The sequence below is a fragment of the Orcinus orca genome, chromosome 7, assembly GCF_937001465.1.
Source record: "Orcinus orca chromosome 7, mOrcOrc1.1, whole genome shotgun sequence".
Classification (NCBI taxonomy): domain Eukaryota; kingdom Metazoa; phylum Chordata; class Mammalia; order Artiodactyla; family Delphinidae; genus Orcinus; species Orcinus orca.
In genome coordinates, this window is record NC_064565.1 from 61,045,866 (window position 1) to 61,059,218 (window position 13,353).

Genomic DNA, 13,353 nt, shown 5'->3' on the forward strand with positions numbered 1-13,353 from the left:
CTTCCTCACCTTCATGCCTCTCACGCCATCCTTCAACCTATGACAGACCATCCTGGATACTCAGGGAAAACTTTGCCATTCTAAACCCACCCAGTTTTGTCTGTTTCATCTTTTGAAGCCCATCTCTTTCTCCAAGAATCTCTTCAGGCCACACATTCATTCCAAACGCCTGCTAACTCTCAAAAAGCCCATTCATGTTTCCTCACCTGTTTCTCCGTGTATCTGGGAGTCAGGTGTCTTTTGATGCTTCTGTCCATCCCTTTATACGTGCAAACGAATGCCAGCAGCTGACTCTTTACTGGCGTGCAGTGCTGTGCTTGCTGGTCAGGGCTGACTCCTTTTTTAAACTGCAAACTTGCAAATGCCCGGAATGCAGTGGCCATTCACAGACTGTCACGGTTATAGGTGATGATTATAATGATGATGATGATAGAATGTGAACGATATGAGTACTTCCAACATAAATATTGCATATCCAAATATGTTTAGCATCATATTGGGGAAATTATCTTTTAATTCGTGTGACTTTTGTAACTTTAAACATATTATTATAGATCAATAGGTATTAATATATTATACGTAAGTTTCTAATATATACAAACCATTCATCTTATTAAGGAAAAGCACTATAACTCATTTCCCGTAAAATAAAAATGAGATAAGTTGGATGGAAAGTCTTGACCAATGGTCTTCCAGAAAGTAGCAGAGTTTAGTTTTCTGATGCCTAGCCCAAAACACCATGACCATGTGACTGTCATTCCTAGCTCAGCATCTCTCAGAAAGTGGAGCAATGGGACATCATATATAATCACATGTAATCACATAGCCCTCTGTCACCTAGTACCCCAGGCAGTGTGTTACGAGAAACGGAGATGCAGCAACTTTACCACTGTTACCAGCCCCTGCAATAGTAAGGAGCACTGTAGCTAAACATCCAAAACCACCATGCCAGTACCTGCTTTGGAATGGCTTCAGTGGGAAATAGGAGAAGAAAGTCCTTAAGAACTGCTTACATGTTTGCCAGGGAAAAGGAATCATTCCCTGGGAGCTCCCAGGCCCATGCAGAAGAGAACTTCCATGGGTCAGTCTTCACTGAATCTTATTTGCCATGGTCCACATTTTTCAGTCAGTGGAATTGATGAGAGTGATGATGATTACTATAAAAATGGCACAGAAGCAAGTGAGCATTAAGAGCAAAGGCATTTTTCTCCTCGGGGTAGAATCAGATTCAAGATATTCCTGAAGCCTCTCCAGAATCCTCTTCCCTCAAAGCCCTGACAGCACTCAGCGTGTCTGTTGTGAGATTCCGATACATTTTTGCATTATTATTCATAGACGCCCTTGCCAGAGCAGGAGGGCCCAACTGTTGGAACAATGGGAACCTTTGAATTGATGAGCTCCAAAGATTTGGCATACCAGATGACAGTTTACGATTGGGACCTCTTCAGCTGTGTGCATGAGGTAAGGTGCTCCGTTTAGAGCATTCATTCGTAGGTATCGTGGCAATTCGGGATGCAGCCTGTAAACGTTAATACGTGCTGCAATGTGTGGAAGCCACGCGAGGGTTTTTTAAAATCATTGAGTACATTAATAAAGGCTGTTATAAAGCCTTTCAGTGTTAAAGAAAAATCTTTATGATTTACAGTGAGCTCTGTCTTCCTGTGTATATTAAGCCAGTGGCACCTAGTTTATAGTTAACAGATTGAACAAGCCTCATTGAGCCATTAAGATCTTCAAGTTGAAGTTCAAGTTGAATCCTGGTCAGTGACTGTATTCACATTTGCTGACCAGTATCAGTTTGTCACGTCAAATGGAGGAGCCAAGTTGGTGTTTTGATTTAAAAACAAAGACATGACATTGTTTTCCTTTCTTCTAGCTGGAGCTAATCTATCACACATTTGGAAGGCATCATTTTAAAAAGACCACAGCAAACTTGGATTTGTTCCTCAGGAGGTTTAATGAAATTCAGTTTTGGGTTGTCACTGAGATTTGCCTTTGCTCCCAGCCTAGCAAGCGTGTTCAGCTCTTAAAAAAATTCATTAAGATCGCGGCCCAGTAAGTATCATCCACTTGGAGAGAGAAAAACGTTTGCGCTGTGTTTTCATTTTGTCCCCTTAGATTACACCTTAAAAAGAAAAGTGAGATATGAAATCTCCTTATGTACCAGGACCAACCAGAGGGGCGTAAGAATCACTGAACTCTTGCGAAAGATGTGTTTTGTCTAGCTTTTGTAATACTCGACACCGATATATAAATTAACATCCTGCAGCACTGATGCTCGAGTTAAAATCGTGACCTCTTTTTGCTCTGAACTACTCAGACTTCGTGCCTCCTTCCGCATAAACGACTCCTTCAGCAAAGTTCTGCACAAAATTCTGTTGGAAAGGCTGGGCGAGTCCAGGTCTAACTCGACACGTTCTTGCCAGTAGAGGGCAGTGGGGACATGCACGTACAGCCGTGCATCCGACTCAGCCGGGATAAAATCCATAAAATGCATAAAGGCGAGCTAACCTGGTCCATGAAAATCATCTCCATAAACATCAGAAAAAGCAAGCATCTTATAAATATTCTATTTAACAGCACTTCATGGGAAACAATTTATTTACTGCAGGGGCCAGTTAGATTTCTCCCTGAAATGAATTTAATCTTCTCCTGCTATTTAGATATGCCTGACAGCCTCCTGTTTACTTCCTTGTTTTTGGTATCACCACAGTGCTAAAAATAAAATGCTAAATGCGGCTGTGGCTGTGGCTGGGAGACTTCTTTCTTTTCTCAGCCCAGGGAGCTCTAGCACGGGAAGGTGGGGAGCACAAGTGACCCCAGCTGGGCAGTTTTCTTGAGCCAAAGAGTTTAGATCCCATACAGAGTCTGATTTCCAGAGCTAAACAAAGAAGCAAACGCTGCTCGACGTTTTACACATGTCAGCTTGCCAAATGCCTTGAATTATTTTGCCAAATTTTGGGAGTTCAACAGGATATCCAGATCTCTTGGATTCAAGTGCTGGTGTCTCTTAATTTGGAAAAACTGCCTTTTGAAAGAAAGATTTGGTAGAATGTTGCTTATGAATCTCTGGTTCAGAGTGTAGCCACTTTCCCCCGGAGCCTGAACAGGCTTATCGCGGGGAACAAATGCCTCCGTTTACTTGGAAGGAGATGACTGGAAACTGTGACAGCATGTGCTTCCCTGCTAGCAGGAGCACATTCTCTCCTCACCTTAGCCTGGCAGTGCTGAGTGCAGCAAGGGAGGAGAGGGGAGGTCTGCACACAGACGTGGAGACCAGAAACCCTTTGGGGGCCTTATCCTGCTATTTCACAGGGCAACACAGGAGAGCCTTTCAGAAACTCAGGAATTTTTTTTTTTTTAATGTCTTTGCCTTTCTTATCTCTCTTCCTTCTGATTATGGGTGGATTTGGTCTTCGGAATAAATTGGTTTATGTCATTTAACCTGCGCCGTCCTACACAGTAGAACTCTTCACACAACCCAGCTGGAGAAGATTGCAGACTCAGAAACCAAGATCTACACGAATGAGATCTTAAACCTAGTGGCAGTTGGCATGTTTTACGTGATATTTTTAGAGAACGTCAATATATGCTATTGAAGCTCTTTGACCTGCCCAGAACTTTGTGAAGTTGGGGGTCCAAATGTTACCCTCGCCTTTTACAGGTGAGGAGACTGAGGCAGAGAGAAATTTCGTGACTTACCTAAGGTGATAAAGTTAGTTGGTAACCAGAGCAGTGAGCAGAAAGGCAGCCCTGCAGTCCTGCGTGTGCTTTCATGATCACACAGATAGGACAAAGGCAAACATGTCCATGACCAGCCTCGCTGCCTGCAGTCCAGGGACTCTGAAGTTGCTCTCAGCCCCTGACCTGAGAGTCACCGCCCCGGCCCATCGAAGGCCCCGCCTGCTTCCTTAGCGGTGCATGAGACACGCCATATCTTCTCTACATCTGTTTTCCCATTTCCACACAGACCACTTATGAATCACTCTGCAAGGAGTACACAGGCAGCACATGCAACAATTAGCCTTTTGCGAAAATGCTAATCCAAAGAAGATTTAATTATGATGTAGTCAACTTAGATAACCATATTGATTTGTGGTAAAGGATTTGTGCTCCTTGCAAAATGAATCCTTCTTTCCCTTTGCAAGGAGCTGGTATGAAGAAGTCGAAGATTCCTTTTTTTTTTTTTTTTTTCTTAAGTTAAACCAAGTACCTGGGCTAAATATTGCACTCTAATGAGAACCTTTGGTGTTGTTCCACAATATTCTTCTTCCCAAATATATATTGATAAAAGCTAATAATGGCATAAGTACAGATTCAAAATGATCAGCTTCATCGACATTGGTAAAACAAAGTAAGGTCATTTTTTGGTCAGTTGTTTAGGTTATTAGCTATATAGGGATCATGATTTGTAAGCTGACATTTTTCAACAAATTGGAAGCATTTGCATGGCAGGTAGAAGCCCTGGCGGCTGCAGCAGTGTGATTTTCCTTCGTTCCCTCGCATGCTGCCAGAGCCTGAGGTGTCCGGCTTCAGCCTGAAAGTCTGGAAGTCTCCAAGGACATTTTGCTTTCTCTCTTCCTAGCCCGTGAGATGTTTCGCTCCAGGTCCAACAAGGCTTTTAGCAAGCTCTGGGATTACAATAGCAATCCCTAGGGCAGGTGTCTTGAACTTCCTCCTCAAAACCTGAACCTAGATGGCCCAAACCATCACCTTCCTAAAATTACAGTGAGAAATCAAACAGCAGAACACGGTCACCCAAGTGGAACTTACACAGAGCATTAAATCTGTCATTGCCTGCTCTCATAAAGGAGTCCTGCCGAACATTAATGACCATCAGAAAATAGAACTCTAATTTTTTTTAATCTCACTCAAAAGTGGCATTTTACTCCAGTATGTGCCTCTTGTGTTTCAGCTGTAAGGAGTACAAGAATCTGAATTCCTTTTTTGCCATCGTCATGGGACTAAGTAATGTTGCTGTGAGCCGCTTGGCACTAACATGGGAGGTAAGCTTCAGCTGAGATCCAGCTGCGAATTTGCCTGAAGAGTCAAAACACAGGCTCACCAGTGAGTCTTTTTTTATAGAAATATCACTCATGCTTGTATAACAGTGGGAAGGGTGGGGCACTTTGAGGGAGGTGACCTGTCTCCTTTTGCCTCAGAGTGTGAATTTTAAAAGGCATTGTCCTTTTGTAGAGGGGGGAGGGGGTGAGGGGGGTCTCGGCTTCCTGGACTATACAATGTAAATAATAATAAGTCTAGTTCCTAGGTATAGCATTGCTTGGATTACTTCATCTTGTTCATAGATCCTATTGTTCTCTGAAATGTCTGCTTCTTGCTTTTTAAATAAGCCTTATCTGTAATTAAGAGAGGACAGAAGATCCATTTTTATCCCAGTAGTCATTTTGCTCCTGGGAGAATTAACCAGAAGGCCAACTGTTTGGCCCAGCTGAGTACCAAGCATCTCCTAACTACTAGCAGACCTCTCTGTGTACGGAGGAGCAACAGTTGGCTAGAATTCGGTTTGGTGCAAAAGTTATGCAGGTGTGTTGTGAATTTCTGTAGCAAATACGATTAATGGTTTGTTGATAGTTGGTTATGTGTGCTAGAGAACAGCTTCATTTTTCATTAGCTAAGTACTCAAAATATGCCTGACCCCTTACATGTGGTATGTAGTCAAAGAAATATTAATCTCTAATGGAACATACACACGAAAATAGACTCTTTCTAAAAATAAAAAGGCATGTGTAAGTGGGACACGAAAAGAGAGCAAGGAGTAGGTAACACAGATCTTAATTTGCAATGCTGCTGTAAAAAGGCACCAGAGGCAGCTGTTTGCATCTCTAAATGTTTTCCTTGAAACATTTTCTTCCCTACTTCCCTCTTGAAACTGTTTCCTTTCTCTGTTCCTCCTCAATGTTTCCACTGTTTATAGGACAGGTCCTCACAGGTCCTTCTGTCTTGGGTTTCTCTGAAAATTCCCAGCAGATGCTGCACTCAGCAGCTCATCCCCTGAATATAGGAATGAGGGAATTGGTAAGGCCTGCACGCCATTTGGCTGGGTCATCTTCCGGCTAGTAAAAAAAAGTTAGTGCTGCCAATAAATGTAAGCAATGAAGCCAGGGTGCACGCCTCCCCTTCTTGTAGCCCACAGCTCTTTGGAGATCTAGGGTTCCCTCTCAGAGAGTCTGCTTTCCCCCACTTGTTTCCAGCTTTTCACACTCACAGAGTCCAGATGATTTGGCTGGGAAAAATCAAAGAAGCCTCATGGGGTCCGGGAAGGCCAGATATAGGTGCACATAACAGCAGCTAGACATTAAGGCCGTAGCGTGGGGGAAACACTCTCAGCATCCCCTTTCCTGGTCTAAAGAGACAAATAGGCTGCTTGGGGGGCGGCGGGGGGGACAGACAGCAAAGGGAGAGAGTTTATTGGCCAGTCCTTCATTCCACGGGGAGAGGAAGGAGCACAGCAGCCTGTGAGCTTGTGTTTCCATCCTTGCGTATTGCTGGAAAGAGGAGAGTCACCTTTCATCATTCGTAAGCCTTTATCTCTTAAGTTGAGATGTAATTGGATCATTCTGTAGGAAGAGCTTTCATTCTTGAGCGTCTTTGATTTGGGTTTATCTGCCTGGACCTGCCAAGACCCTCCCACATGCTTCCCACATGACAACAGCACGATGGCAGCAGGAGCAAAGTGGGAAATAGTGCCTGCCCTCTGGGAACTAGAAAACACGCGTGAGAGAGTCGATGAACAAAACAGAAAACAGAGTGAAGCCACGCGGCAAAGGGAATGGTCCAGCATAGAGGGGAAAGACGCCTCTGAGATAAAGCCAGTGGGAGTAAGAACCCAGAGCCGAGTTTCTCGGCCTCAGTGGTCTTGACACTTCAGGCAGGATCATTCTTCTTTGTTGTATGGGGCGGGGGGTGGTGGGGGTGATGTCCTGGCCGTGGAGGAGGCTTAGCAGCACCCCTGGCCTCAATCTACTGTATACCAGTAGCGCCTCTCCCTCCATCCACCCCAGCTGTGACAACAGGAAAGGTCTGTAGACATCACCAAATATCCCTGGGTGTGGGTACAAAATTGCCCCCAGTTGAGAACCCCTGCTCCGAAAGCATGGGATGTGGATAGGTAATAGTATTAAGACCCACATGTTTTATTACCACATGCACTCCGGCTTTTGACCCAAAAGTCAGCTAAGCACAGAAAGAGAACTAGAGTGATAGATCTAACCAAAAATGTCGTTCGCGGGGCTTCCCTGGTGGCGCAGTGGTTGAGAGTCTGCCTGCCGATGCAGGGGACACGGGTTTGTGCCCCGGTCCGGGAAGATCCCACATGCTGCGGAGCGGCTGGGCCCGTGAGCCATGGCCGCTGAGCCTGCGCGTCCGGAGCCTGTGCTCCGCAACGGGAGAGGCCACAGCAGTGAGAGGCCCACGTACCGCAAAAAAAAAAAAAAAAAAGTCATTCGCTCCTAATTTTGTAAATTGTCTGTGTTCACGGAAAGTTATCGCCTAGCATGATGATTTGGACACTCCGTGGAGCATGAGACCCTTGTATCCCTTGATGCCCATCCCAGCCTTCATCACTTTGAACCTTTCCCCCTAAACGAGGATATCAGGTTTCCCTGAAACCCAACTTGAAAAGAGGCACTAGGACAATGAGTTTAGACATTATAAGGAGACTAGTTCCTAGAAACAAAATAAGATGGTTTACAGTGTTTAAATGGGAATGTGACAAACCCATTCAGAGAAGAGAGAAAAAGAAGAGAGAGGAGCTTTTGGGTGGATTGCAGAGGCCTGATGGGGTGAGTCAGTTGTTGATGGTAGACTTCACTGTGTGAAGCAGAGCTGAGCGGGGCATTCATGGCCCAGGACTTGGTCAGCACTGCCACGGTCTCGGGATGGGGAACATCACGCTGCTATGTCTTGGTGTGACCCTGTTAGAAAAGTTCAGCTTTACTGTAAGCTCAGGACCTAAGCAACAGATTGAAAGATGATTCATCATTGACCTACGGTGTGAGTGTGTGGTATTGAATCATATGCCAAAATATAACCATGAGAAATGACTAAATTGATAGAACTATCTATTTTTGTATTATAGCAAGGCAGAGAAATCCTGTGGGAGAAATGCTTGTGTAGGAAAGCATAGCACATATGATAGAGGCGATAGGAAAGGAGGCAGGAGATGTGAGTTACAGAGGCTCTGACCATCATCAGCTGTGTGACTTTGGCATGTCATTTAATCTATGAGGTTTAATTTCTTCCATCTATAAAACACAGGTTTAATCTAGTCAATTAAACATGTATTGAGCACTTACTCTGTACCTGACACTCTTTTAGGCCCTCAGTATACAGCAATAAACAAAACTGATAAAAATCCCTGTTCTCTTGTAGCTTTACGTCGTAGAGGAGGAGGAGGGTTGAACCTAGGTAGTTTCCAAAACTGTTAATCCTAATATTCCCTGGTCTAAATTCCTAATTGTGGGAATGCGAGAGTTTAAAACAGTGGAGGGTTAATGCCAAACCACTTGTAGTCTGGGAATGCAGCCCTCTCTATGAATAACCCATTTCAGAAAACATTATAAAAGCAGTTAAGACCAAAGCACCCATAGTTAGTTTTGGTTCAACTAGGTTAAGACTTTGGAAAGACGAGTTCTCTAAGATTATCCTCAAATGACAAGACAGATTACAGTCTGGCCTGTCTTAGAGATGTTTAAGAGCCAAAAGTAATAACTTCCCCTAGAAATGGTAACACGATACGTAGCTAGATGTTGAATGTGACTTATGAGTGTGGCATTTTCATTTCCTTGACAGAAACTGCCAAGCAAGTTCAAGAAGTTCTATGCGGAGTTTGAAAGTTTAATGGTGAGTGACAGTGGCTCCTTTATTCTGTTCACGGTCTGCATTAATCCAATTTCCGATTAGCTGAAGTTCTCATTTCAGAAATTTTATCTGTCCTTGTCTGACTTTAAGAAGTTTATGATCCCATTTTAGTGCTGCTAAAACAAGCATGTCCGACTAATGAACGGCACCTCAGGTACTAACTGAAACAGGACTTATGTCCCACATAAGGTCAATTTGTGTAACTAAGAAAAGCAGTGTAATGGGATCCTTTCCACCTAGCACAGGCTGGCTAAGGATTGGAAGCTGCATTTTCCTCGGCTTGCCAAAATTATTTTTCCCCATTGGCTGGGAGGTGTTAAGGGACAGAAATGGAGTGAGTGGGACTTGGCAGGAGTGATGGAGGGTTTCAGAGAAGGCAAGTCGGGACTGGCTATGCAAGGCAGGTAGGAGGGTGAGCTGGGCTCCCAGGAAGGAGGCTGTGCTTCAGGAGAAGGGGAATCTCGCAGCTGGGGGGTTGTTTTACATTTCAAATGGGCTCTCAACGGGAATCTCTCCCCTGGATCCCTAGAGGCATATCTCCCGTTCAACGAAAAAAGGAAACAAAAAGTAAATTATTTTCATGTGATACAGGAAGTTGTTTTAAAACAAAAATCAGTTTAACTGAAGCCACCTTTCTTTTGTAGCTACACTCGATTCAAAACTCCCCGACTGGGAAATGACAAGGCTGGGTGTGTTGGGAGGTAGAGGGGGTGGTGCACGTGTCACTAGTCATTAACCAGGATCTCTTTGTTTCTCTAAAGGATCCTTCAAGAAACCACAGGGCCTACAGGCTGACGGTAGCCAAGCTGGACCCTCCTCTCATCCCCTTCATGCCTTTGCTCATTAAAGGTAATTCCAAGGAAATGCACAGGCCGAGTCAGTGGTGAGTGTGTGGGGAAGAAAATGAACAGGAGCCTAATCAGATTGACCTCCTTGGGAAGAATGATCCCATCTTTCCACCTTCCTCATCATCTCCTCTCAGCCCTGACTTTTCTGAAAGGGTTGGAAAGATTATTGGAGGAGCAGGGATCTGTGCATGGTTTGAAAGACTTGATAGTGCAACAGAGGGTCAGTTTGGAAATTTTACTAAGCTCAGGGAAAGTGCTTCAGAAACGTAAACACCTAACATAAAAGGAACTATTATCGGCTTTTTTCAATTGCAGTGTCATGCAAATCCTCCAGCATAATCTAATGGTGCTATTCTGGTTTCTTGGTATGACATATTTCTGTTAGTGATTCGAATGTGACTTTTATTTCTTTGCAGATATGACATTTACTCACGAGGGGAACAAGACATTCATTGACAATCTAGTAAACTTTGAAAAAATGGTACGTATGGTATTATAACCTTAACCATGATGGTTTTTAAAAAATAAAATTTGCATTTGTACTAATAAAGGAAATAATTTCCATAGATGCTGCCATGTTAAAAAGCTAGTTACACATAAAGGAGCTGTGAAATATTCAGTTCAAATTGGCTACCTCTTTTAGTCTGTCAGTTCTCTTTTGTGAAATTGAATAGTATTTGTGCCGCAGCTCACAGCAGCGGCTAGCTTTTATGCTGTGTGCTTCGTCCTTAGCTGCCTGTTGCTAAAATGCACGAATGTTCCAGAGTGACTTCCATGTTGTTGTTTTGTCGTAAGGTTGGTGGAGCTAGACTGCCCCAGGATGCCTTTGAAATGCTTATCTGCTGAAGCTGACTTTAGTGCATGGAGGTAAAGGCAACCTACAGAGGATCTTTATTATACAGTCGTCATCTGAGCGTGTATTGCTTATGCCAGTAAAGTTCACCCAAGTTCAGAGTGGGAACTTGAAAATCTTCATAACCAAAAACAAACTTTTTTAAGTTAACAGTTGTGTGGAACTGGCACATAGTCATTATTTTCCAGCCTCCTCCCCCCGACCCCCCAAGAAAAGCATTAGTTACTTTGCCGTTTCTTATCTTCTGTGAAGCAATAAGGCAGGTCTTGCCAAAGCCTTTCTTTAGCGACATAGTGCATGTTCAGGAATGCTCCATTGTCTTCTAAGTCCTTTGGCTGCAGCCCGCATGGATGGGGTGGTAGGGTTTTATCTCTGTGTGGGTGAGAACGTGCCCGTGGTTCGCTTTGCAGTGATGGACGTGGCGCTACAGGAAAAGCTCAGAGCTCGGAGTTCAGGAGACACGAGGGTCCGTTCTCAGCTTCATCACTTTGTAGGTGTCCCTTAAGTTCCCCGTGGGTCAATTTCCCCAACAGAAAATGGGGATTCTTGGCACACCATCTACCCCTGGGGATTACTGGTGGGTCCAGAGTATGTAAGGCTTCCGGTAAGCCATACAGCGTTGTAAGCATTCTTCTCAGCAAACTGTTCTAATTGTTTCCCGAAATCCAGCCACTGTGTGTGACTCCAGAATTCGCAACATCCTGCAGTCATCCCGTAAGGATCCTACCATTCAACTTTGGGGATGAGCACGTTGCAAAGCCCAGCCTGGTAAAGAACTGCAGCAAGTGCTGGGCACTGTGGCCCGTGCCTTAAACTTCTTAGGAAATAGCACATGAGTCCACACTCCTCAAAGACACCCTGTACTAGAGGGCAAATATTTCTCAGCAGTCTTCTCCTCTACCGCGCATACCAAGGGTAGGGTAGGAACATCTCTATTACTGTGTTGGTTTAATCATTCTGCGATCAAAGTAAAAACATTCTTTGCTCACTTATTAGTATGGAGACTTAAACATATTTCCCTGATTTCTCAAAAGAAAACTTGTTGTCCAGAAATGAAAGATTTAGCAAATAGGTAAAGAACCTCCCGCGTCACTCAGGGGTAGCTAAGCCAACCCATCTGACTGTAAAATATACGTGTGCACAGAGGCATAGAAGTCAGAGTTTCCTAAAGAGTTGACTGGGCTTTAGAACTTTTGATTGTTAAAGTTAACAGAACAAACAAGAACAGCAAAAATATCTGTCAAGGAGGACGAAAGCTGTTTTATCTGGGTTTTTAGATCTTGGTGTGTCTCATCCATAACCTGGGAAGGAAGAGTCAGGATCGTATTCAGTGGATGTTAAGGGAGTTCCCCTTCCCTGTTTCTGTACTTCGTGCCCACAGCAGTAGATTCTGACATACCTGTCAGTGAGGAGAGAGGTCCTTCACATCCTGCTCTGAGAAAGTCCACTTTCGATTGAAAGCAACTGCAGAGCTAAGACAGCAGTTCAGCTGCAGTAATGGAAACCTAAGTTAGCCATTATTCCTTTCGCACTTAAATGTCCAAGTATGGAAGCTCTGCTCCACGAAGCAGTCAGGGTCCAGCCTTCTCCTGTCTTGCCATTTCACCATCCACATGGTCCAAGGTGGTGGACCACCACCACCCCCGTTTCAGCTAGAGGGAAGGGAAAAGGAAAAACGTGAAGACCTGCTTCTTCCGTGTAAGGATGTGACCTGGAATCGCACTCACCCCTTGCCTCACATTTTATTGGCCAGAAGAAACAGTCCCATGAAAAGTTAGAATATGTAGTCCTTATTTTGGGTATCTATGCGCCCCACTCAAAATTAAGGGGTTCTATCACTATGAAAGAAAAGGAGAGGAAGGATACTGAAAGGATACTGTTAAGTTCTCTGTTCCAGCAGTGATCAATTTTACTTCATTTGATAAATCATACCATGAGAAAGTGGGATTTTACAGTTACCCTTCCATGAGTTAGGTGTTACTGAAAAACGAACTGGAGTTTCAAAAAGATTTGATTATGTTCTTTAAACCGGGCTTAGACCACCTGGCACTTGTTGCCAACTTTCCAGCCTTTTCTCCCCATAAATTAGCCCACCCCTGCCCCCATACCACCACCACTTACAACTCCCACTAGTGGCTGGTGTTATTACTGCATTCCTGGGGAAGGATGTGTCTGTCTCCCTTTTCAGGTTCATGTCCGTGCAGCTTCCCAGTCATTCATCGTGCTCACCAAGGTGGTAAGCAGAGCTGGCAGCCTTTGTGGGGCTGATAGGCTGTATCCCCTGAGGGAGCCCCTGCCAGGGGCAGAAGTCACCAGGGTAGTCGGGAGCACAGATGTCTTTTCTTGGTGGCAACATTGCACAGTCACGGTGAACTACCATGCCAACCCGAAGTATTTTTATTTTGAACCTCTTCACCCTTGAGGTATGAAATGAGGATTAGAGAATTTGTTGCATATTGGTTTTCAGGATTTATGAGTATGAACAAAAGGGAATTCACACTCCGATCCTTATGCCAAAAAAAAAAAAAAAAAAAGCAGACATTCTTTCCTTTGGGGGGAACATAAAGGAATATTCAAAAAAATGTTTGAATAAAGCCCTTTGTAGCTTTCTATGGCATACATGAATATTTATAACATTTAGGAAGTAGACTAGCAATGGATCAGAGGATAATATGCTGGCTGGCTGCCACTACCCCAGGCTGCATGAAGCATGCTGATAGCCACAGTTGCTGCTGTATTAGGAGGTTGGTTCTATTTCAGACACACCCATAT

At 44.1% G+C, this 13,353-nt stretch overlaps 1 protein-coding gene across 5 annotated transcripts in view; it reads left to right on the plus strand.

Annotated features, from left to right (window-relative positions):
* Positions 1-13,353, plus strand: part of RAPGEF4 (Rap guanine nucleotide exchange factor 4) — a 320,536-nt gene that overhangs the window by 294,839 nt on the left and 12,344 nt on the right. For all 5 annotated transcript variants that reach the window (XM_004267312.4, XM_004267313.4, XM_049712252.1 and 2 more), the window contains 6 exons: positions 1,336-1,461; positions 1,877-2,055; positions 4,916-5,006; positions 8,812-8,862; positions 9,642-9,729; positions 10,145-10,209. In XM_004267312.4, the coding sequence (XP_004267360.1) occupies positions 1,336-1,461; positions 1,877-2,055; positions 4,916-5,006; positions 8,812-8,862; positions 9,642-9,729; positions 10,145-10,209 (600 nt within the window). The remainder of the gene's footprint in view (positions 1-1,335; positions 1,462-1,876; positions 2,056-4,915; positions 5,007-8,811; positions 8,863-9,641; positions 9,730-10,144; positions 10,210-13,353) is intronic.